The sequence below is a fragment of the Eulemur rufifrons genome, chromosome 30, assembly GCF_041146395.1.
Source record: "Eulemur rufifrons isolate Redbay chromosome 30, OSU_ERuf_1, whole genome shotgun sequence".
Classification (NCBI taxonomy): domain Eukaryota; kingdom Metazoa; phylum Chordata; class Mammalia; order Primates; family Lemuridae; genus Eulemur; species Eulemur rufifrons.
Genome location: NC_091012.1, coordinates 68,028,052 through 68,053,574, shown reverse-complemented (window position 1 = coordinate 68,053,574; position 25,523 = coordinate 68,028,052). Strand labels below are relative to the sequence as shown.

General features: G+C 42.9%; 1 protein-coding gene and 1 pseudogene across 1 annotated transcript; both read right to left on the bottom strand.

The window, feature by feature from the left end:
* Positions 1–755: 755 nt before the first annotated feature.
* On the bottom strand, positions 756–16,346 carry XKRX (XK related X-linked). Its single transcript, XM_069463861.1, has 3 exons — positions 15,408–16,346; positions 10,270–10,538; positions 756–2,362 (listed from the first exon to the last, which is right to left on the bottom strand). Exons 1-3 carry the CDS (start codon positions 15,740–15,742, stop codon positions 1,617–1,619), a joined length of 1,350 nt encoding a protein of 449 aa, XP_069319962.1. The 5' UTR covers positions 15,743–16,346; the 3' UTR covers positions 756–1,616.
* A 6,267-nt stretch (positions 16,347–22,613) lies between these two features.
* On the bottom strand, positions 22,614–23,129 carry LOC138378289 (ubiquitin-ribosomal protein eS31 fusion protein-like; annotated as a pseudogene).
* Between the last annotated feature and the right edge of the window lie 2,394 nt (positions 23,130–25,523).

Genomic DNA, 25,523 nt, shown 5'->3' with positions numbered 1-25,523 from the left:
CATTACACTCTCCCCCAAAATAAGTATCCAATCCTTTTATCCCCAAACAGTGGCCAAAGTTGGGAAAACCACACTAGCCATACCAGGAAATAGAATAATTCTAGTTAATAGCACTGTGACTTAGAAGAAGGAGCTCCCCCAACATAATGTCCCAATACTGGATAAAAGGAGGGAAAAGGGCTGAAGATAAATTCTTAGCATGATCTCAAGAGTAAAACTGGATGGGGATGGGAAGCCTTAGGTCAGATTATTTACAATTCCTTGAAGCATTGTGGTGGCCACAAATGGTCCATACAACTAGAAATTCTTCCTGTTTTCCTGGTCTGCGAGGGGCAAGCATTAGTTAGCTAAATGTTAGCATATCCAGGCCAAATATGCAGTGGCCATAGTAACCTCGATTCCTTGGTTACCTCAGAGGTATCCAGCTGATGTTCCCATCAAAATACCCAACTGATATGAGATGTAAACATTGAGATACATGAGAAAGGGAGACATGTATTCATCCACTGGGAGTATAGGAATGAGCAGAGGGTTGATAAACATATGCTCCCTATTAGAAAATAAAATCCTGTGGGCAGAAACCAGTACTGATTGAAGATTTAATGTGATCTGGTCTTCCTCCTCCACCTTCGCTTTACCTTAGAGTGTTAGCCACCCATCCCAACTCCAAACAACATGAAGGTGATGTCTCAGCCATTATTACTTTCTCTCTCCCCTGAAAAAACAAATCAACAAAATACTCAGGACAGTAGCAAACACAAAGCAGTCTTCATTTCTTCCACATGTCAGAAACATTTTCAATTATAGTTCAACTTCTCTGAGGTCCACACCAAGTAGTAAAATGCCAAGAGTACAGAAAAGCTGGGTTGGAGGCAATCCCTGTTAATGAGGCACTACATGAGGGCTTTCACTCAGCCATTCCACTTGACAAGCTGGAGGCCCATGCAGGTCCCTGAGAAAAAGAGTCATTCTGGTTTATGCCCTGAAGGAATCCTACTCTGCACTCCCTCCTTACAGTGTGCCTATGAAGGACACTGAAAAGAGAGGTCCTTGCTGAGTCCTTAACAAGAGCTAATTCGTTTGAAGATCAGCTCTTTTGATAGTGGGGGTTTTCTCTTAGCCAGGGAGTTTCTCATTGGAATTAAAAGACCCCAGCCACACTCACAGTTGCAGGTTCCACATTAGTCAGACTGTTTCCTGGGAGGCATCTGTAACTAGTAAGTTGTCACATCCTCTGATCACTCAGGATATATTCTAGTGGGATTCTGGGTCTTCATTCAGCTCAGCCATGCCTCAAGCAAATGGGCAGAGCTGGAAGGCCACAGAGAGCCCAAGGTGCTAAGAGGTAAGTTATCCCAACTGACCTGGGTAGGAGGGATGTGAACGGTATTTCTGACCCTTCCAACTATATAGTGGATACCCCCCGTGTCCAAACATAGCAGTAAATCTTTTTTAAAAAAACGTATTTGGGGGTTGCTCTTTCTTCAGATAGGCTTAACAGAAAACTCAAGAAAATGTCCTGATGGGGTACTCACCCATGAGCCTCATCCTCTCCTTCAATGTTATAGTTGCTTTTGGCAATCCCCAACCCATCCTCAAATACCCAGAAGATAGGATCAGACAATGCTTTGCCTGGCTTCAGGCTCAAAGGATGGCTCTGCGTTCTCAACCCTGGCCCGAGGGTGCCGGTGGCAGCAGACACAGTGGAGGTAGTCCACTACATTATGGGTGAAGAGTGAGCGCAACGGATGCAAATACTGGAAGAAAAGGAGCATGAAGCCAATGGAAATCAGATAAGCAATAATGAGCTGCAAAGCAATCAAGGAATGACAATAATTCAGTAACACTTTCACTCCAAAGAACTTAAAAACCAAGACCATAATGACATTCTCTACCAACCTCACACTATAGTGCAGGCCCATATGTCCCCAGTTCTGACCTTTGTCAACAAGATCTCGGTTTGCCAACCTCAACTGCAAGGCTGACCAGCAGGAGAAGTTGATGCCAGCATAGAGGACGGTGATGGAAATCAGCACCACCAGAGTGCCAACTCGGCTGAAATTCTTCTCAATGTTATTGGGCAATTGGGCACCACTTTTCCAGAATCTAACCCAAGGCTCAAAGAGGATAATCAGGAAGTTGAGCACTATGAAGGGCACAGCCTTCATTTTCAAGGTGGCTGAGAAGAGCACCAGAATCACGAGGCGGGAAGTGATCTCCAATGTTCGCCAGATAGTGATGCAAAGGACTTCTAGTGGCCCAAGGCGAATCTTGTAGTCATCATACTTGATCTGGATAGCCAACATGTTGCAAAGGGTAGCCCCATAGGTAACAGATATCAGGGAAAAGACCATTAGCACAACTGTAAAGAAAAACAGAACAAAACAAAACAAAACAAAAAAAAAAAAACAAGGAAGAGAAAAAACAATCAGTTAATGTTGGTGGTGAAGCCTATACTCACACCCAGAGGTCCAGAGAGATGATAGGTGAGACTTGAGAGCCCCAGTTAAGAGAAGATGCACATACAATCACAGCTATGTAAACAAATAGCATACACCTGAATAGACATTTTTCCAAAGAAGACATATAAATGGCCAACAGATACATGAAAAGGTGCTCAAATCACTAGTCATCAGGGAAATGCAAATCAAAACCACAATGAGCTATCACCTCACACCTGTTAGAATGACTATTAAAAAAAGACAATTAACAAATATTGGTGAGGATGTGGAGAAAAAGGAACCCTTGTACATCATCTGTGGGAACATAAATTGGTGTAGCCATTATGGAAAACAGTATGGAGGTTCTCCAAAAAATTAAAAACAGAACTACCATACGATCCAACAATCCCACTTCTGGGTATATTTCATTTCATATGCAAAGGAAATGAAATCAGTATCTCGAAGATGTATCTGCACTCCCATATTCATTGTAGCTTTATTCACAATAACCAAGATATAGAAACAACCTAAGTATCTGTTGACAGATGAAGAAAATGTGGTATATATACATACAATGGAATATTACTCAGCAATAAAATGAAAGAAATCCTTGCATTTGTGACAACACGGATGAACCTAGAGGATATTATGCTAAGTGAAATGAATTAGCCACAAAAAGACAAATACTGCATTATTTCACTTATATGTGGAATCTAAAAAAAGTTGAAGTCATAAAAACAGAGTACAATGGTGGTTGTCAGGGGCTGGGAGTTGGGGGAAACAGGAGGATTTTGGTCAAAGAGTACAAACTTTATTTTCAGTTACAAGATGAATAAGTCTGGGAAATCTAATGTACAGCACAGTGACTATAGTTGATAATGTAATATACACTTGAAATTTTCAAAGAGAGTGGATCTTAAGTGTTTCACCACACACACACACACACACACACACGAATGGCAACTATGTGAGCTGACAGATAAATAGCTTGGCTGTGGTAATCATGTCACAATGTACACATATATCATTGTATACATATATACCTTGTACACCTTAAATATATACAATAAAACAAAATAGCGGCCGGGCATGGTGGCTCATGCCTGTAATCCCAGCACTCTGGGAGGCAGAGGCGGGAGGGTTGCTCAAGGTCAGGAGTTTGAGACCAGCCTGAGCAAGAGCGAGACTCCATCTCTACTAAAAAATACAAAGAAATGATTTGGACAGCTAAAAATATATATAGAAAAAATTAGCTGGGCATGGTGACGCATGCCTATAGTCCCAGCTACTCGGGAGGCTGAGGCAGAAGGATTGCTTGAGCCCAGGAGTTTGAGGTTGCTGTGAGCTGGGCTGACGCCATGGCATTCTAGCCTGGGCAACAGAGCAAGACTCTGTCAAAAAAAAAAAAAAAAAAATAGCATGCACAAAAAAAAAAAAAAAAGAACCAAAATATCTTTTTTGGGGTAATAGAGTTTTATATCAGTTTTTAAAATCTTTTTTCTACATTTCTATTTTATAAATTCCCCATGATGAACATATACTGCACTACTTTAATAAGTATATAAATATACAAAATAAACTTCAAAAAAACGACTAACATTGAGAAGAGTACATATATAAAGGGATCAGGCAGACCTACTCGATGAAGCAGGCTTCCGGGCTAACATTAAATGAGGCAGGCCGGGCGCGGTGGCTCACGCCTGTAATCCTAACACTCTGGGAGGTCGAGGCGGGTGGATCACTCGAGGTCAGGAGTTCGAGACCAGCCTGAGCAAGAGCGAGAGCCCATCTCTACTAAAAATAGAAAGAAATTATATGGACAACTAATATATATATATATATATATATGTACACAAAAAATTAGCCAGGCATGGTGGCGCATGCCTGTAGTCCCAGCTACTTGGGAGGCTGAGGCAGTAGGATCGCTTAAGTCCAGGAGTTTGAGGTTGCTGTGAGCTAGACTGACGCCACGGCACTCACTCTAGCCCGGGCAACAAAGCGAGACTCTGTCTCAAAATAAATAAATAAATAAATAAGGCAGAGAGAACTCTATCTGAAAAAATCCAGTCTTAGGAAACTCATAGAGAATGCCCTTGCTAATAGAAATCCCTTCTTTGATGTATATTTTCTTCAAGGAATTAACCTTGTTTGTGTGTGCTTCTAAATGCTTAACTCCAGTGACAAAATATGTCCTGGATGTAATCCTGCCTAGGCCAAGACAGGAGGATCGCTTGAGGTCAGGAGTTCAAGACCAGCCTGAGCAAGAGCAAGACCCCGTCTCTACTAAAAATAGAAAAAAATAGCCAGGCGTGGTGGGGGATACCTGTAGTCCCAGCTACTGGGGAGGCTGAGACAGGAGGATCACTTGAGCCCAGGAGTTTGAAGTTGCTGTGAGCTAGGCTGATGCCAGGGCACTTTAGCCTGGGCAACAGAGCAAGACTCCATCTCAAAAAAAAAAAAACAAAAAAAAAAACTTCATTCTCCAAGGTCCTTGTGTAAAACAAACAAACAAAAGAAAGTGTACTGGAAATTCCATGAGGGCAGAAGGGACTGTGTCTATTTAGTTCACTGCTGTATTCCCAGAGCCTAATACACTGCCTAGCACATAGTAGGTGCTCAATAAATGTTTGTGGAATTAATGAAGACTTCTGAGCAGCATGAAATACCTAGGATTAGAAATCCTTGGCTCAGCTGTGTGACAGCTTGTGGAAATCACTGAATATCTATTTATGTGCCTGAGTTTCCCAATTCACTGAGCTACTCTAGAGTTGCTCATATGCGTCATCAGCAACATCAATTCATCTACCCCCCTGCTTTAGGAATCCCTGAAATTCCAGCAGAGTGGCTCAAAAATTTCCTGTTTCCTAGCCCATGGCATCCCTAGCACTACATGTTAGAGCAGGATGCTCCCTAACCTGCTCTACCTAAACCTCAACTATAGATCACACAGATGGCCCTTTCCTTTTCTTCCTTTATGTCAAAGGATACTGATTACTAAGAAAAATCTAGTGCTCTCAAAGAAAGTGGGAAGCCTAAGGAATACTCATCCAAAAGAAAAGCTGGAGCTTTCTGTTCCTATAATGACACTGGCCCCAGAAAAACTAGATGCATGGAAATGTCAACGAAACGGTAAGAAAAGTGAAGATTTCTCCAGGAAAATCCAAAAGGAAGCACAGCTCTGTTTCTGAGTTTTTCTTCAGTTGTAAGCAGAGTGTTGGAATCTCAAAGACTGGAATGAGAGACTCTCAAAGTAGCTACTCCAGACCTTCTAAACCACTCAAAGTGCCACCCTCAAGAGCTGACGCTTCTTGTGGAGCTGGGAATGAATGTCAGAGCGTACATATAGCCAAGTGTGGCGATGCTTTCCCTTACATTAGAACTCATTTACTGATAGTGGTATAATAGGAGGAAGAAAACCTGATGCTGTCAAAAATGTAAAAATGCTTTCCATCTGCCTCCCTACAAACAGACTCATGCCATAATAGATCAAAATACTGCCATAGTTAGAAATATAGGCTTTGAAGGCAGACACCTTGGATTCCAATCCAATCTTTGCCACCTACTACTTATGGGACCTTGGGGAATTTACTTAACCTCTCAGTGCTTCTGTTTCTTCATTTGTAAAATGGGGATATAATAATTATCTCATAGGATTGTTGTGAAGATTAAATGAAAAAATTGCATGTAAAGGGCTTAGAGAAATGCCCCTAGAACCTGGCAAATGCTACCTTCTAGCTGTCTTCTTCCTTCTTCTTCTTCTCCCTCCTCCTCCCTCCCTCCTCCTTCTTCTTCATCATCATTTCCCATTTCCAAAAGTGTAATAGATGCATTTACTGTGCACTATTCTAGCACTTAAAAAATCAGGTCATTTAAAAACAGATAGAACACCTATAAATATATATATATATATTTATACATATTACATAAATGTTAAACATATTTCATGTATTAACTACTATATTATTTATGTATATTTATTATTATATATTATATATGTACCTATAAATAGCTGTTGAAAAAAGATGTATTGGCATACTGTACTTTTAAAAAAGTCATTGCTGAATAGAATGTTTTGTACAGTACATTTTTGGGCAAAAACATATACATATATATGTTGTATATATGTTTATATTTACATAGTAGAAAGAAGTCCAGAAGAATATATACTGGATGGTTAACAGAGATTAACTTTGAGAAGTGAGATTACATTTCCTAATTTTATATCTAGTCTGTATGGTTTTGAATTTTTACCATAGCCATGTCTGATTTTTAAAATTAAAAAAATGATGACCAAAAATAGTAATACATGATCATGAAAAAATTTTCAAACCATACAGAAGAATTTAAAGTAAAAAGTAAAAGTCTGCTGACTTCTCATTCCCACCCACTCCTAGAGGTAGTTTCTTACACAGCTTTCCAGAAATTTTCTGTGCATATATAATTACCTGTAGGTCACTCAGTTTGGCCATTATTACTTTTGTAATGCATACATATTTTAATTAAATGATCTGATGACCCTTAAAATTCTCAGATGGAAAAGCATCATTATTTACAAAGAGTTTTCTCTTCAAACTATTGTCAATTATATGTATGTGAAAAGCTTCAAGATCAACAGAATTTTAGGAACAATTCTTAGTGGAGAAAAAGAAAAAAGAGGGAAAATTTCCTCCTTACATTTATTTGAGACGTGGGAATTTGCCAAACAGGGTCAGCACCTAATAATAAGGAAATAGTCCAAAGCTGTATCCACACCTATGCCAGCTCCTGCTCAAGCAGATGAAGCAAATCTCAGGCTGTTATAACTCATTAACAGCACTTTTTCTCAGCTTTCAAAACAATGACTCACATTTCATCCTCTTCTAGAGGTCTTACTCATTTCAGGATCCCTCTTTTTACAAGTGGGAAATTAAGGCAATGATTGTTTTGTAACTTCCTCCAAAGATCATAGTGAAGGTCAGAACTTGGGCCAGGCCCTGACTCTCATTAGTATTCCTCACACACCCTTTTTTTTTTCCTCTCCACTGGCATTGGCAGAAATGATTAAATCAGTGGTTACCAAACGTGGCTGATCAGAAGCAACTTTTTAGTCATAGAGATTCCTGGCCTCCCCATCCTCTGGGATTGATCATGTCTGGGGAGGGAAAGTAATTTTAAAAAGAAACTTACATGATTCTTTTCTCTTTTTTTGTTGTTTTTTTCCCTTTTTCTTTTTAATTATATATATATATATATTTGCTGTTGGTGAGACAGAGTCTCACTCTGTTGCCTGTGCTAGAGTGCCGTGGTGTCAGCCTAGCTCACAGCAACCTCAAACTCCTGGACTCAAGCGATCCTCCTGCCTCAGCCTCCGGAGTAGCTGGGACTACAGGCATGTGCCACCATGCCCAGCTAATTTTTTCCATATATTTTTGGTTGTCCAGCTAATTTCTTTCTATTTTTAGTAGAGATGGGGGTCTCGATCTTGCTCAGGCTGGTCTCGAACTCCTGACCTCAAGCAATCCTCCTGCCTTGGCCTCCCAGGGTGCTAGGATTACAGGCGTGAGCTACCGCGCCCGGCCTTAATTATTAATATTATGGGTAAATAATAGTTGTATATCATCATAGGATACATGTGATGTTTTGCTACAAGCATACAATGTGACTCAATCAAATCAGAGTAATTAGGGTATTCATCACCTCAGGTATTTAACATTTCTTTGTGTTAGGAACATTCCAATTCTATGCTTTCAGTTAAAGTATACCCTAACTTATTATTGATTATAGCCACTTTGTTGTGCTATCAAATATTGTTCATTCTATCTGCCCATCTAATTGCATTTTTGTACCCATTAACCATCCCTACTTTATCCCCACCCATTCCCCACTACCCTTCCCAGCCTCTGGTGACTGTCATTCTACTCTCTGTCTCCATAAGATCAATTTTTTTTAAATATTTAGCTCCCACACATGAGTGAGAACATAAGAGATTTGTCTTTCTGTACTTGGCTTATTTCACTTAACATAGTGTTCTCCAGTTCCATCCACATTGTTGCAAATAACAGGATTTCATTCTTTTTGTGGCTTTATAATATTCCACTGTGTATATACACCACAATTTCTTTATCCATTCAGCTGCTGATGGACCTTAGGTTAATTCCACCTCTTGGCTATTGTGACTAGTGCTGCAATACACATGGGAGTGCAGATAATCCTTTTTTTTTTTTTTTTGAGACAGAGTCTCACTCAGTTGCCCAGGCTAGTAGAGTGCTGTGGCGTCAGCCTAGCTCACAGCAACCTCAGACTCCTGAGCTCAAGCGATCCTCCTGCCTCAGCCTCCCAAGTAGCTGGGACTACAGGCATGCGCCACCATGCCCAGCTAATTTTTTCTACTTTTAGTTGCCCAGCTAATTTTTTTTCTATTTTTAGTAGAGATGGGGTGTTGTTCTTGCTCAGGCTGGTCTCCAACCCCTGACCCCAAGTGATCCTCCTGCCTCAGCCTCCCAGAGTGCTAGGATTATAGGTGTGAGACACAGCGCCCAGCCTGAATTCCTATCCTTTGGATATATACCCAGCATTGGAATTTCTGGATCATGTGGTAGTTCTATTTTTAGTTTTTGAGGAACCTCCATACTGTTTTCCATAGTGGTTGCACTAATTTACATTCCTACCAACAGTGTATGAGGGTTCCCCTTTTTCTATATCCTCACCAGCATTTGTTATTGCCTGTCTTTTTGATAAAAGCCATTTTAGGCTGGGCACAGTGGCTCACGCCTGTAATCCCTACACTCTGGGAGGCCGAGGCGGGAGGATCATTCGAGCTCAGGAGTTCGAGACCAGCCTGAGCAAGAGCGAGACCCTGTCTCTACTAAAAAAATAGAAAGAAATTAGCTGGACAACTAAAAATATATATAGAAAAAATTAGCTGGGCATGGTGGCGCAGGCCTATAGTCCCAGCTACTTGGGAGGCTGAGGCAGGAGGATCGCTTGAGCCCAGGAGTTTGAGGTTGCTGTGAGCTAGGCTGATGCCACGGCACTCTAGTGCGGGCAACAGAGTGAAAAAGAAAATCCATCTTAACTGCACTGAGATAATATCTCATTGTAGTATTGATTTGCAATTCTCTGACAACTAATGATGTTGAGCATTTTTTCATATACCTGTTGGCCATTGGTATGTCTTCTTTTGAGAAATGTCTATTCAGATACTTTGTCCATTTTTTAATCAGATTATTTGATTTTTTTTTCCTATTGAGTTGTTGAAGCTCCTTATATATTTTAGTTATTAATCCCTTGTTACATGGGTAGTTTGCAGGTTTTTTCTCCCATTCTGTTACCACATGATTCTGATGATCAGTAATATTTGGGAACCTCTTATTAAAGACAGCCATCCCTAAACAAATGAAATACAAAAATAAAACTAACAGCATAATTTAAACACTCTGGGCAGGGGAACATATCCTACTAACTGCTCATATTATTAGCTTCTTCTGGACCCAGAGAGGGTTTATCTGTGGCATTTTTAGTCTATACAGGTTATCCCAGTTTAAGCAATCTGACAGGCCTGGGATGTCTGACTCTCCAAATTCTTTGACTATCTACCAGTCCAATAGAACTTTTGGCGATGATGGAAATGTTCTGTGTCTATGTTGTCCAACAAAGCAGTTACTAGCCACATGTGACTACTGAGCACTTCAAATGTACCTAGTATTACTGAGAAAGTAACTTTTAAATTTTATTTAATTTTAATTTAAATAGCCACATGAAGCTAGTGGCCAGTATATTGACAGCTGGGGTCTAGACTTCTAAGACCCTTGATTTCAGTGGAGCCCTCCCCTCTCCTGACCCCACTCACCTCTACCCGGGGGAACCTCTGAAGAGATCAGGGTCACATAGAACTGATAGGTTAGCTGGGGCACTGAGCCCAGGAAGGCTTGGATCTGTGACATACGTTTGTAGGCATTGCGGTGCATAGCCAGGGTCCGGATGGAGTGGCCCACCTCCCATTCTATCAGCACCTCCTCGCCATCTATTAGCATCTTCTTTCGGGTGAGGCTGACATAGGGCTCCTCCTGCCCCTCTTTCTTCCACAGTGTGAGGTACTTAATCATGGCCTCCAAACATCTGCAGAAGTAAAGCATCATGGGAACTTAACTAAAGCTGTCCTGGGAAAGGAGGTTGTAATGAGGGGATAAAATAACTTGGGGAAGTTGTGCCACTTTTTGCCATTTTCTCTCTTCTGTTCTGCTCATTTCTCATGAGTCAAAGGGTTGGTCATGTCTTCTGCAAGTTACATGAGCTGATCCTTTTTTTGTTTGGTCACTGACTGACCTAAGAACACCATTTTAGAAGTATTTCTTTGAGGACTCAAGGAATTGATTTGTCTTTTTAAGATTTAGGCTTGTGGTAGAAAAGTGCCTTGAACGTAAAAGCCAATACTATGTTGAGAGAGAATGATGAAAGTTCCAAAAGGTCTCGGTTTTCATAGCATCTCAAGTTCCTGAGGTAAAAGCATTCCTTATTCAAAGCATTCAGCTCCCTAATCAAAGTTTTCAGGTTCTGCTTTTTCAAGAAAGCACCAACAACTATTAACTGTCTCAGCCAAAAAGTCTTGGGAGGGATCAGGAGAAAAACCTCTCATATACACAGGAAGCCACTTAAGCAACAAAGGTACTTAAAAGCCTTGACAACTCAGAACCAAATGAACAATATACCTAGGGAATTTCAAAAAATTTCTGTAAAGGTTACTTTTTGTGCCTCTTGATCTGTTTGGGGACAACAGCCTTTTATTTTTATTTATTTATTTATTTTTTTGAGACAGAGTCTTGCTCTGTTGCCCGGGCTAGAGTGAGTGCCGTGGCGTCAGCTTAGCTCACAGCAACCTCAAACTCCTGGGCTTAAGCGATCCTACTGCCTCAGCCTCCCCAGTAGCTGGGACCACAGGCATGTGCCACCATGCCTGGCTAATTTTTTTCTATATATATTTTTTAGTTGGCCAGATCATTTCTTTCTATTTTTAGTAGAGATGGGGTCTCGCTCTTGCTCAGGCTGGTCTCGAACTCCTGAGCTCAAACAATCTGTCCGCCTCGGCCTCCCAGAGTGCTAGGATTACAGGCATGAGCCACGGTGCCCCCGACAATAGCCTTTTAAAGTGGATTCTTTCTTTACAAAAAGGAAAACATCCTTATGAGAGCCTATCATCCTTGAAATAGTGATAAGATCACATTTCCTACTACATCCTTCCCATCTCCCCCATGTAAATCTGAAGTCATTAGCAGTTCTGATGTAGTGACTAGAAGAGTAGCAACTAGAACATCTTGTTTTGGAACGCCCCAGTTACCACTTCCCCCACCCACCTTGAAATGAATAGAAACTGTGGACTATTTCTTATGACAGGAAGAACCTTTGTGTTGGAAATTAAGACATCTTCCCCAATAGATTGAGGGCGAGGGTTGTGTTTATCTTGTTCACAGCCCTTATCACATAGTGGTATTTGATAAATATTTGCTGAGTAAATGGAAGAATGAGAAGGAAGAAAAGAATACAGAGTGAGAAATTATGGGAGGAGAGAATAATAATAACAGCAATGTAATTTAATAGAAAAATAGACCAAAGCCAAGCTCAGAGATTTATATGCTCTCTAGGCTTTGGCTTCAGATAGGAAGGTTTGAAACATGTGCTGCCTGCCATTCTTGACAGATCACCCTGACATTGATGCATGTGTACCACTCTGAAGCATGTAGTTTGAAACTTCCACTTTTTAGGGGCAAACTCTAAGACCTGGGAGAGAAAAAGATGAAAAGAAAGAACAGAGAAGGGGCCGGTGTGGTGGCTCACACCTGTAATCCTAGCACTCTGGGAGGCCAAGGTGGGAGGATTGTTTGAGCTCAGGAGTTCAAGACCAGCCTGAGCAAGAGCGAGACCCCGTCTCTACTAAAAATAGAAAAATTAGCTGGGTGTCATGGTGTGCACCTGTAGTCCCAGCTACTCAGGAGGCTGAGGCAGGAGGATCACTTGAGCCCCAGAATTTGAGGTTGCAGTGAGCTAGGCTGCTGTGAGCTAGGCTGACACCATGGCACTCTATTCAGGTCAATGAGTGAAACTCTGTCTCAAAAAAAAAAAAAGAAAAAAGAAAGAAAGAACGAACGAACGAACGAACAGAGAAGAAAAAGCAACACTTTCTTCCTATTCAGGAAAAATGCCTAAGTGCAATTTCAACCAAAGATTTCAGATTTTAACTCAAACCCATCAGTGCTATTGCTGAATAAAATATCAGGGGAAGTGGTGGCATGAAATGCTGTTTATGCTTCTGTTCTTAAGGTTATTTACTGGTTTAAGTAATAGTGTTTGTCTTGCTTATAAGCTTCAGTAAATAACAGTACATTTTCATTTCCAGAAGTGTGCTTATAGTTTATTTAAGGGAGCCAGGCCCTACAAACACCTTCATGTGCCTCATAGCATAAATCAAGTTCCTAACTACCTAAAAAGTAATTGGCCTTGAAAATAAGTAAATCAAGAGTATAATTTATGAGTTTTTAATTATTTTTTTCCCTGCTGTGGGCTTAGCTGCCGGAGGTTTTAAATGCTTCCCAATCATTTCTAGCAGAAGCTAACGGATAAAAATGAAAAACAGTACTCAACACTACATACAGAGGGTTGAAATAAAAAAGGGATTGGGAGGTCACAAAGCAAACAAAGGTTAAGTCAAAACAGGGGTGGAGTGGGGGATGGGGGGTTGGTAACTTGCTGAAATTTGCAAGTTGAGAGCTCTTGCTCAGTTAACTCAATTTGCATTTGAAAAAGGAGAGAAGAATGGTTTCCTGGCTCTTCTAGTGACATCTTTTTTTTTTTTTTTTTTTTTTTTGAGACAGAGTCTTGCTTTTTTTGCCCTGGCTAGAGTGTCCTGGCATCAGCCTAGCTCACAGCAACCTCAAACTCCTGGGCTTAAGCAATCCTTCTGCCTCAGCCTCCTGGGACTACAGGCATGTGTCACCATGCCCGGCTAATTTTTTCTATATATATTTTTAGTTGTCCAGATAATGTCTATTTTTTTTAGAGACGGGATGTCATTCTTGCTCAGGGTCATCTCAAACTCCTGACCTCGAGCGATCCTCCGGCCTCGGCCCCGGCCTCCCAGAATGCTAGGATTACAGGTGTGAGCCACCGCGCCCGGCCTTCTAGTGACATATTTAAACTCTTGGTTCCAAGTTCCAGATGAGGTCTTCCTTTTATAGTTTAACTTCAAAGACTCAGAACTGGAAAGGACTTTTTTTTGTTTGTTTTTTTTTTTTTGAGACAGGGTCTCGCTCTGTTGCCCGGGCTGGAGTGCCATGGCATCAGCCTAGCTCACAGCAACCTCAAACTCCTGGGCTCAAGCAATCCTCCTGCCTCAGCCTCCCGAGTAGCTGGGATTACAGGCATGTGCCACCATGCCCGGCTAAATTTTCTATATATTTTTTTTAGCTGTCCATATAATTTCTTTCTATTTTTAGTAGAGACGGTGTCTCGCTCTTGCTCAGGCTGGTCTCGAACTCCTGAGCTCAAACAATCTGTCTGCCTCGGCCTCCCAGAGTGCTAGGATTACAGGCATGAGCCACCTCACCCGGCCAGAACTCATAAGTTTTTGTAATGTCTCCCTACCTTGAAAACTCCATAGCATCCATATGAGACTGCTGACACAGATACCTGTCTCCCTAGGATTAACCACATTCTCTTCCCTTCAAGGCAATCTGAATGGAAATGCTTGATACTATGACATTGTGCTACTGCATCCACATAGAGAGATGGACTATCTTCCTTTGCCCCCTCCCAATTATGTGCCTTTATTGCAGAAATATACAAAGAGATAAACAGGGCCAGGCACGGTGGCTCACGCCTGTAATCCTAGCACTTTGGGAGGCCGAGGCGGGAGGATCGCTCAAGGTCAGGAGTTCGAGACCAGCCTGAGCAAGAGCAAGACCCCATCTCTACTAAAAATAGAGAGAAATGACAGGACAACTAAAAATATATGTAGAAAAAATTAGCCCGGCATGGTGGTGCATGCCTGTAGTCCCAGCTACTTGGGAGGCTGAGGCAGGAGGATTGCTTAAGCCCAGGAGTTTGAGGTTGCTGTGAGCTAGGCTGATGCCACGGCACTCTAGCCAGGGCAACAGAGCGAGACTGTCTCAAAAAAAAAATAAAAAAAAAAAGAAAGAAATGATCTGGACAACCAAAAATATATAGAGAAAAAATTAGCCAGGCATGGTGGCGCATGCCTGTAGTCCCAGGTACTCGGGAGGCTGAGGCAGTAGGATTGCCTGAGCCCAGGAGTTTGAGGTTTCTGTGAGCTAGGCTGACACTAGGGCACTCTAGCCTGAGCACCAGAGGGAGACTGGTGCTCAAAAAAAAAAAAAAAAAAAAAAAGAGATAAACAGGAGCTTGGTGAACTGACAGAAAAGTGAACTACATTGGGCTGGGGGTACCACATTACCACAGATGGTTTAAGGTATTTTTCCAGATGTCAAATTACTTGGGAAAACTTGAAAATAGCAGTAGCACCAGCCCAAGTAGCTCAGGGTATAGAAACGGAATGTGAGATGTGATGGAAGGTGGTGGCGTGGGGGACGGACTTTCATCCAATTTACAGAGCAGCTAGAAGGCAGAGTCAAAATTACACACTCTGCAGCTATGGCCTGTGTGCACACGGTGATCACGTCTTTTGGTTCCATACTAGTTTTTAGAACCCAAATCCAGACAGCAAACATTGTCTAATGAAGTCTTATCAACAGCATTCATAGTTTTGGAACATAGGTACATGCCACATGTTCATCATGGTGGCATTTAAGATTTCAGATAAGTTTTTTGGATGGTAGACAAGGAAGCCAAGAGTGGGAGGGAATGGGAGAATCGATTAGATTACAGGCATGTAACAATCTTGTAAATATTAGTTTCATCTTTCTCTGCACAAGTCTGGAGCAGGGGTGAGGATGGAGAAGAGATTAAAAAGTTGCTCACCTTATAACAGGTCCCAAGAGGATTAGATGCATAAATAACGATAGCGGTTTATCTTTGGCCAGATCTCTGTGGACAAAAATGAGGGTCAACTGGACCATAATGGATGAAAACATAAAGAAGGAAAAAGTGTATGCCATCCAGTACGTTTCACTATTCTTTCGATAGATTCTAACCATGTACAAGGCAGATGCAGCCTCCCCACAGTACAAAAAGGTAGAGAAGAGGATGCCAAATGGAAAGGTAAAGCGGGGGTTGGCCCCACGGATGACATCTTCCTCCAGAGATGAAACTGGATCCACATTTGGCTCCTCAGGAATTTCATAAACTCTGTCCATTGTCGAGGTTCTTCCTGAGTGTTGTGGTCTGGTGTTCAGAGTTCCCTACCACCTATGCCCAATAGAACCCTGTAGCCACTGCAGTCCAGGTATCGGTGAGGAGTACTCTGTGAAGTCCAGTTATGGAACGGAGATCCACTAGTTTAGAGCAGGAGACCCCTCTCTTCTAGACACAAATTCGACTTGGAGTCTGGGATGGAGAGCCCGGGAGTACCACTTTGAACTTGGCTCTTGATTGGCCCAGGATTCCAATCAACGTGTGTGCTGTGAAACTTGGACAAGACAAAAGCAAGCAGCCCAGCTCCCAGTCTGGAGTCCAATTCCAGGCGCATGAAGAGCCATAAGAAAGAACAGCTGCTTCCCTGGCAGCTCCTTTCGCAGACCCCAGGCAGGGGGTAGCCACACTGTTGGGGAACCGACAGTCAGCAGCGCCTCGTAAGGAGTCTTGACCAGTGTGCCCTCTCAAGTCAGCGGAGAACCGAGCCAGGGCAGAAGAGGGGGCTCAGCCTGAGAGTCCCTTTGGGGATTCAGTGCCCAGGTATCCTGGCTACTGCTAGGTTGTGGCTATTAGCTCGCCCGCTCGCCCGTTCACTCTCTCAGGACCGCCGCTGAGTCCAGGGTTCTCAGGATGGCTGCTCGGATTCCGGGAGCCCCGCCCCGAGACAGCCGGGCCGGGGGCAGGGGTACTGCCACAGCTCTGTCCACCAGCGCAGTCTCCAGGGAGAGAAACAGAGTGCGCGCGCTCTGCAGGATCAACAAAAGGCTAGACAGGCTGCTTCTCCCGAGAGAAACTTTGCTAGTGAGAGGCACAACGGGGAGGGCGCCAACCCGCCTGGGCAGATGTCGCCAAACTCTTGGATGCCGTCTGCTGCCAGGGTCCTGCCTGGCCCGCGATTCCAGCCGAGAGAGGTTGGCAGCTTCGGGGACGAAGGCACCGGGATGGCGGGGGCGGGAGAGATGGGCGGGACAGCTGGGACTAAACAAAACCAGCCAGAGAGTTCCAGGGCAGCCAGCCAAAAGACGCTCCCTGTGGAGAGGCGCGACAAAAAGGGGCTTGGGCCACTCTTCAGAAGCACTTCTCACCACGACCCCTCGGACCAAGGAGGGAGCCACAGCTTTCCTCTTCCCCAAGAGTAGCAGGCGCCTACTTCTATCCCGCCCTGCCTGACTAGTTAAGAGGCTCGCTCCCACATTCACTCAACCCACGCGGTTAGGCAGGTGTGTCTTCCTCGGTCGGCCTCAGGCTTGAACCTCCCTAGGTCCTATTGCCCTCCAGATAACATCACGGGAACCTGGGAGGCAATTGGGCCAGAGTTTCCAGCAGAAGGAAGATAGAATCACAGGATGGAGGTCAAGACTCGAGATCAGCCCACAGACACTGAAAGCTCATATTATACAACTTGATTTCTCCACTTGCAAAATGAGGCCAAGATAGGAGCTTTAGAATGAACTTTCAGGTCTTTGGTTGAAAGGTTCTGAAGAGGTGCCAAGCTCTAAATAGCTTGGAAAGGAGCCAAGAGAGCTGTTACTAAAAACTGAGAGGGGTGTCTTAAAGAGCTCTGAAAATTGCCTGGATTCTTAAGAGCAATCCTCCCCCACCTCGCTGAGCTTTTGTTTGCAAGCCTTCATTTGCATAATTCTAAACCCCAGAGAAAAAGAGAAAACATTTGTCTCCTGGTAATAATACAAATATAGAAGAGCCTGTGTCAATCTCTTTTTGCTGCAGGAAGTCAGTAAAACAAATCTATATGAGGAGTGACCAAGTAGCAGCCACCAAAATGATGGCCTCAAGACAGACTTAGTCTTGTCGTTGTGTTGTTTTTTAAGGTTCCCACGACTGCTGCCTCCTTTCCCCAGGGCTGATTCAGAGGCAGATTCTGCATCTAAAGGTTGCCTTCTTAAGTAGACTCCCCATCTTGGTCTGCACCTGTGCTAGCAGCTGGGAGGCTGCTTCTTCCTCAACATTTCACAAGGGAAAGCAACACTATTGAGAACAACTTCAGACAAAAGTGTTGCTTGGTTGGGACATTCCAACTGGGACAAGGATCTCCACCAGCAGTATATGAGGCAGAACCTCTCAGGGTTGCTTTAAGAACCTGTTTACAAGGTGGATCTCAGGCAGGGTGACCAATTCATCACATTTTGCTGGGATAGGGTGAGTTGGTCACCCTAACACAAGAGAGCAAAGCTGGGAAGAATGAAGAACCCCTATGTTTCTCTTTTAGCCTTTCCTCCTCGTCTGTGGCATCTCTCCCCAAATGCACAAATCTACAATGACTTCCTGCTTTGTTCGAAAATGACTCCTGTCATTTAAGGTTTTCTATAATCACTACACTACTTCCCTCTCAAACTTTATCACCCATGCTACCTTACCACACACCCTTTGCTTTAATCCAGCTGTTTTTCTCACCTCTTATATTTGCCTTGCTCACTCCCACCTCTGTGCCTTGATAGCATTTACAGCCCCCTTTCCCCCTTTTCACCATTAGTCCAAATGCTAACCTTCCTTCAAGGGTTAGCTCAAGGACTACCTCCTCCAGGAAGCCTTCTCTGATCTCCCAGACCCTCACTTTTCTCGCTCTTTGTGCTACTTGCACATGCCCTCTTGTACTAGCCTTTCACCTCTTTCCATGCTTGCCCTGCCTCCCCAACAGAAGTGTAAAGTTAGCGAGGGAGGGAAGCTCTATGAATGTTTATTGTGACACTTGTTGATGACAATGGTGATTGACAAATGGTGATGATGATGAAGCTTCCTCCCCCACACTTCCTCCAAGAAACCATGCAAGACTCAGACATACTCATCTCTAAAAGCTGTCGCCACTGAAGCCAGGGCATTCATCTCACAGAGGATGCCTGACAGCCCACATGATCTGTCCCTTCTCAGAGTTCCTACAGCATTTTTTTTTGTCAATACCACAGTTTAGCACCAAATTACAAATTATTTCAAGTGTATTAATTTTTATCCCTCAACTGAATTATTATAGGTTCCTTGAGGGCAGAGCCCCTACTATACTTACAGTGGATTCCTCCATAGCTGGTATAGACCCGTTAAAAGTACCTGCCATCTGATCCCCTCACCCACCAGCTTCTCTATTTTCAGCCCTAAGACTCTCTGACGTTTTAGGTCATTAAATACTCTGGTCTCTTATTTCCCTGTTCCTTTGTCCTGCTGGGAGAAGCTAACTGAGAATTTGCCCTGTTTCTGTCTAAAACCCTTTTTGGTCTTTCATGTGCCATCTCTAGATTCCAGCTCTTTCCTCTTCTTAGGTAGGACTAGAGATGCTAAAAATGTTGACAGTCATGAGACTGCTGAGGTCCTGGGGACCCCTTGCCCATTAAGAGCACTGATCTCCCAAGGACTGGTCATCTGAGGTGATTCCCAGACTGCCCCCTGAATGCTAGGGAGTGTTCAAGGGTCAATTTCTCCCTCTGAAAAGCATCAGAATTCTGCAAGAAAGGTAGGGTCAAGGTCTGACTCCTTACCCACCCCACCTCTGACCCCTGACCCAGCAGGAACAAAGAATGGATCTAAAAGTCATCTGGTCTGAAAGCTATGGGCAGCTTTATCAGCATTTAGAACCCCTCTGAACCATGTAAGGCTCAGGGCTAGGGTTGAGCTTTCCAAGCTACTACAGCCTAAAAACTACTCATAGGCCTCCAGGAGCTGTTTTGTAAGAGGTGACTGGCATTCACGAGGGAAGAGGAGAGGAAAGACAGAGAAGTGCAGCAAGTGGCTGACAGCCCAGTCACGGAACCCTTGTTGGTGGGAGGTGATGGACAGGGTCCAGAGAATCAGTAGCCAGGATGGAAGGGTGGCTTTTTTCTTTTCTTTTCTTTCTTTTTTTTTTTTGGGGAGACAAAATCTCACTCTGTCACCATGGCTAGAGTGCAGTGGTGTCATCATAGCTCACTGCAACCTCAAACTCCTGGGCTCAAGCAATCCTCCTGTCTCAGCCTCCCAAGTAGCTGGGACTACAGGTGTGCACCATGACACCTGGCTAATTTTTCTATTTTTTGTAGAGATGGGGTCTCGCTCTTGCTCAGGCTGGTTTTTTTTTTTTTCTATAGAATGCTCAGTTTGGGCTGTTAGCATCCTTAAAAGATTATCTAATGCAAAATCAGTTACATATCAGCTGGGTCTTATTTCTCTTTTTGCTGTAAGTTTCCTGAGAACAAAGACTCTCGCCTGTTAGTTCCCAGGTACTCCCTCATTAGTATCATCCATAGCTGGGATCTGGGCCTGGAGCCCAGAGTTCCCTGCAGCCCTCACCCCTAGCATTTTTCTTCAGCAAATCTGGTTAAAAATGAACATCTAAATTAGCCTTGAAGGGAAAGAAGTGCGGTCACAAAACGCAGCATGGCATTTGGGGATGATGGGTGTTGCCAGGCAGCTGGCTAGTTCTATTTACACTGCCTGGTGGGGAGGAGAGGGGGAGGAGGGGAGGAAGGGGGATGAAATGGATATAGCTTTATTGAGATATAATTCACATACCACACAATTCGCCCATTTAAAGTGTATAATTTAGTGGTTTTAGTATAAAGTCATGCAGCCATTACCACAATCTAGTGCCAGAACATTTCATCACCCCAAAGAAGAAACCCATACCCATTAATCACTCATTCCCCATTCTCCCCTCCCCCCAGCCCTAGGCAAACACAAATCAACTTTCCATCTCAATGGATTCATCTATTCTGGACATTTCATATAAATGGAATCATACAATGTATGATCATATATGATCTTTTGTGTCTGGCTTCTTTCACTTAGTATAATGTTGTCACGGTTCATCCATGTTGTAGCATGTATCAGTACTTCATTTCTTTTTTTGGGGGGGGGTGGGAGTGGCCGGGCCCTAGGACCAATGCCCCCTCTCATTCCTTTTTATGGTTAGTAATATTCCACTGTATGGATATATCACAGAGAAACAGAACCAGTTGGGCAACTGGGGCAAGAGAGGGGGAGATTTATTTTAAGGAATTGGCTTATGCAGTTGTGGGGGCTGACAGGTCTGAAATTCAGGGCTGGCTAGCAGGCTGGCAATTCAGGAAAGAGGTGATGTTGCAGTCTTGAGTCTGAAGCCTGGAAACTCAGGCAGAATTTCTACATTGCAGTCTGGAGGCAGAATTCCATCTTCTTCAGAGGACCTCAGCCTTTGCTCTTAAAGCCTTCAACTGTTTGGATAAAGCCCACCCACATGATGGAGGGTAATCCATTTTACTCACTGTCTACTGATTTTAATGCTAATAGCATTTGAGCAAACAACTGGGCACGACCATCTAGCCAAATGGACACATAAAATTAACCACCACAGGGTTGTTTCCACTTTTGCCTCTTATGAATAAAGCAGCTAGGAACATTTGTGTATAAGTTTTTCATAAATACATGTTTTCAGTTCACTTGGGTATATACCTAGGAGTAAAATGCAAGATCATATAGTAACTGTGTGTAAACTTTTGAGGAACTGCCAGACTTTTCCAAAGTGGCTGTACCACTTTACATTTCCATCAGCAGTGTATGATCGTTCCAACTTCCCTACATCCTTGACAACAGTTGTTATCTGTCTTTTTGATTATAGCCATCCTAGTGGATTTGGTTTGCATTTCCCTGATGGCTAAATTGATTGTCTGTGTGTGTGTGTGTGTGTGTGTGTGTGTGTATGTAAGGGCATTTGAACACCAGCTGGCTGAAGTCATTCAATTATTTCAATAAACATTTATTTGTAAATATTTGTAATTGCAATGAGCAAGACAAAGATCTCTGCTCTCAAGGAGTTCACACAGTGTAGTGGACAAATGTCCTTTTTTGGGGGTGGTTGCTGTCCAGCATCTGAACCCCTTTATTTGGGGGAAAGGGCTCAGGAACCTTGGTGGGAAGCAGGACTTCTTGCAGTCAGGACACAGGTACATGACTTAAGCTTACTCATTCCAAGGATCCATTCCTTGAATTGGGAGCCAGTGACTCAAAGCAGTGGAGAATCTCTGATTGAGACAGCTATGAAAATGTGCCTCTCAGTTCTCCCAATGTAGTAAGTGTAACTGACCTTTGCCCTAGCTGCTATGTTCTAAATTCACCCCGATATTTGCTGCTTTGCTTTGAGGCCACACTGCTCCCAGCCAATGACTGAGCACAGCAGGGATACTAAATTAGGCCCATCTCTGGGAGACATAGAATTATTCCAATAGGTGGCTTTGGCTATGGGACTCCCCATCAGCTTGGCCAAATTTTACGAGAACTGCAGTTTAATCTGACTCTTCCTCCCCAACCTTCTTCTTGCTGTCTCTTGCCAACAGCGGTCAAATTTACATCGCAGTCTGACAGCTCTCCCAGCCTCTTCTAATTCCCACCCTATTTTCTGTCATGGGCATTTCCCCTAATAAATTTCTTGCATGTCTAATCCCATCTTGGTATCTGCTCCTTGGAGGATGTGAGCTAACACTGATGTCAGTAGGAGTGGAGGTGGTAGTAACAGTGGCAGCTATGGTGTTGGCTATGTAGCCCTGAGTCTGGTTCTCCAGTTTAAGTGGTGATTCTGCGAGCTATTCAATGTGCTTTCAGTACAAGCATTTTCTGCCTGAATATGCCAATTTCTGTTGTTCACAACTAAGAACACTCTGGATTACACAGGGAAGAGAAAAAAAAACATTCAATTACAATACAGCAATGATAAGGGTTATGATAGAAGCACAGGGTCTGTGAAAGCACATAGGGGGCACCTAACCCAGTCTTTATGTCTTCCCAAATGAAATAACCATATACAACCTGGAATTGCCAGTCAGCTATTATCACTAATTTTACAGGCCACCCCAAATTGAAACACTCGTGACCATCTCCCCAATTTACCATTTCTTAGGCAGTATTTTTTTTTTAGTTCATGTCTTTTATTAACTCATATACAATTACTTGTCTTTTGGTTTATTGATGCAGTAAGTTAGACAACATTTGTCACAGTAATGTCTATCAAAGTGGCCGGCCATAAAAACTCCAGCACCACATTCATCTGAAGGACACTCCTGATGAAGGCAACTCATTTTGCCATTCTCATCCACCTTACAGTATTTAAGAATAGCCAGCTTAACCTTCTTTCTCTTATGCTCATTCTTCTGGGGAGTGGTGTAAGACTACTTCTTCCTTTTCTTAGCACCATCACGAAGTCTCAACACAAGACGAAGAGTGGTCTCTTTTTGAATGTTATAGTCAAAGTATGTCCATCTTCCAGTTGCTTGCCAGCAAAAATCAGTCTTTGCTGGTCAGGAGGAATTCCTTCCTTATCCTGGATCTTGGTCTTTACATTTTCTATTGTATCTGAGGGTTCAACCTTGAGAGTGATGGTCTTCCCTGTAAGGGTTTTTACGAAAATACACATCTTGGTGGCGGTTCCACCGCAGATGGCGGATCAGAAAAAGCCAGTATTTCTTATAGTTAAGTTCACATAAGAATCACTTGAGGGCAGAGGAGGACTACTTACAGACTCCCAGGCCCCAACCTTCAAGCAATGCAGGTGCTCAGAGGATTATATTTTGAGAAAAAGTACCCTAGGGATAGATCTACAGTCCTAGAACAGTTTCATCATAGTGTGCATTTTAAAAAGATTCACAGCAGTTGACCCCTCTGTGGTCTGAGCTAGAGTTAAGATTGGCTTAAGAGTCATTTGCACCTGTCTGTCCCTGACACCAAAGCCCTTGATTTCCTTGGGCTGCACACAGAATATCACTTCCCTAGTATAATTCAGTAAGAATGAAACTAAGTGCATATACTTTCATATTCTTTCTTATTGGCCACATTAAGCACTCACTGGACCTTTAGGTGCTCAATCTTATGGCCAAGGGAAGGAGATATTCCAGCAGTACTAAGAAGAGAAAGGGACTCCCCCTAGACTGCACGATGACTCAATGGATGAGCTAAGAGTTTCTAGCAACAGGAAAGATCATTAATCTTGGGCTATTATCAGATCATCTCCCTAGCACTCCTGCCTCTCCTACTTGGCTTTACTACTAAAGAAAGAGTCCCCAAACTATAAAGGACTTCAGTTTTAACTTAAAAAGAAAAAAGTAGTTATTAGAGCAGCAGGGAAAGTAGGGAAAATTAGCTTGGCAAAATCAGGCTCTGGAAAGAGAAAAATTAGGTAAAGACAGGGTAGTGACATCACAGGGGGCCAGATAATGCACAGTGCTGCCTGTTGGGACAGAAATCAGGCCATGCCAAATCTTTCACAGACAGCAGTGTGATGTAGTAAAAAGAACTACATTATGGACTGGAGTAAACAACTGTGGGTTTGGTCCTGGCTCTGCCTCTAAGTCTCTATGTGATCTTGGCTTTCTCTGGAATCTCTAAGATCCTTTCTAGCTCTAACATCCGATGACACCATATTTAAGCATGGCACAATGATTACACACACAGTACTGTGGTTATATAGCCACTTGAACAAGCCAATCACCAAAGTGTTCTAACCAATTTCTCCTAAAGATATACTCTCCCATGTGAAATATGTATAAGCATGTTGATAACAGCCAGAGACTGGATGCAACCTCAACATCTAGAAGTGCTGTATGTACTGATATGAAACAGTCTCTAATATATAGTATGGGAAAAGAGCAAAGTGCAGAATAGCATTTATGGTATGCTAAAATTTGTATAAAAATTAAGGGTGTACATATACATACATACATAGAATATCTCTGGAAAGATACACAAAAAACTGGTTACAGTGACTGCCTCCAGGAAGGGAAATGGACAACTAGGGAGGTGGCAGGGAAAATATGTATTAATCTTTTCAAAACATTAAAAAAAGAATCTTAACCAACCATGTCAAAGATTTATCTTTTTCAACCATCTAAAGAACCTGAGGGAACAAAGGTAGGGGTGACTTTGTTTCTGAAAGCAGAAAGAAGAGTCTGAGGCAACCTCCTGGCCCAGCCTGGCTCAGAGGTATGTAGGTAGCTATCATGGGTCTTCAGCTGTTTCTTTCCCTCCCTGACCCCAAGACTTGAAGGGGGCATCTTGAGAATTGCTTCAGGCTAGTTGACTATGCAAAGGAAACTGGAGAAGCTAGAAGCTTCCGTTCCAGTGAGGCCTGGAAGAAGAGTGAAACAGCAGCCAGAGGTTCACAAACTACCAAGTTAGGCACCTGAAGAGACAGTCTCATCCCTTCAGAAAGCAGTTGCTGCACCCCAGGGTATGTCATGGGATCAACTGACACCAGGCCACATGCCTAGATAAGAAATTGAATTCTATTTTCACTATCAGTGCCCTAGAAGAGCAAAAAAGAGACCCTTCTTTTGAAATAAATGTCATCAACAGCATTCACTGAAAGCTAGTAGCAATAGAAAAAGTACAAAGTTTAAAAAAATATATAATTCATAGCCAATAACTAACCATAGGTTAATACATTCAATGGGAAGAACTATTCATCCTCTGTTTGACTTATTTTATGAGGGATAATCATATGTTAAAATAAGTGAAGCATTATGCTTTGAAATACAAATCATTAAGCAAAAAGTCTACGACTTAGTTTTAATATGCCAAATGGGCACATTTAACACTTTTTTTTTTGTGAAATGTAACTGACTGGCTTTAACTATTATGTAAACTGGAATGGAATAAACTAAAGAGCTCTTTTTTTTTTTTTTTTTTTTTTGAGACACAGTCTCACTCTGTTGCCTGGGATAGAGTGCCGTGGCGTCAGCCTAGCTCACAGCAACCTCAAACTCCTGGGCTTAAGCGATCCTCCTGCCTCAGCCTCCCTAGTAGCTGGGACTACAGGCATGCGCCACCATGCCCGGC

Excerpts from the sequence above, each read along its gene's own strand:
- XKRX (XM_069463861.1), bottom strand. The coding sequence starts at position 15,742 with ATGGACAGAGTTTATGAAATTCCTGAGGAGCCAAATGTGGATCCAGTT. Across the intron at positions 10,539-15,407 it reads CTCTTGGGACCTGTTATAAG|ATGTTTGGAGGCCATGATTA; the intron begins GTGAGCAACTTT and ends TTACTTCTGCAG. Across the intron at positions 2,363-10,269 it reads AGAGGTTCCCCCGGGTAGAG|TTGTGCTAATGGTCTTTTCC; the intron begins GTGAGTGGGGTC and ends TTTTCTTTACAG.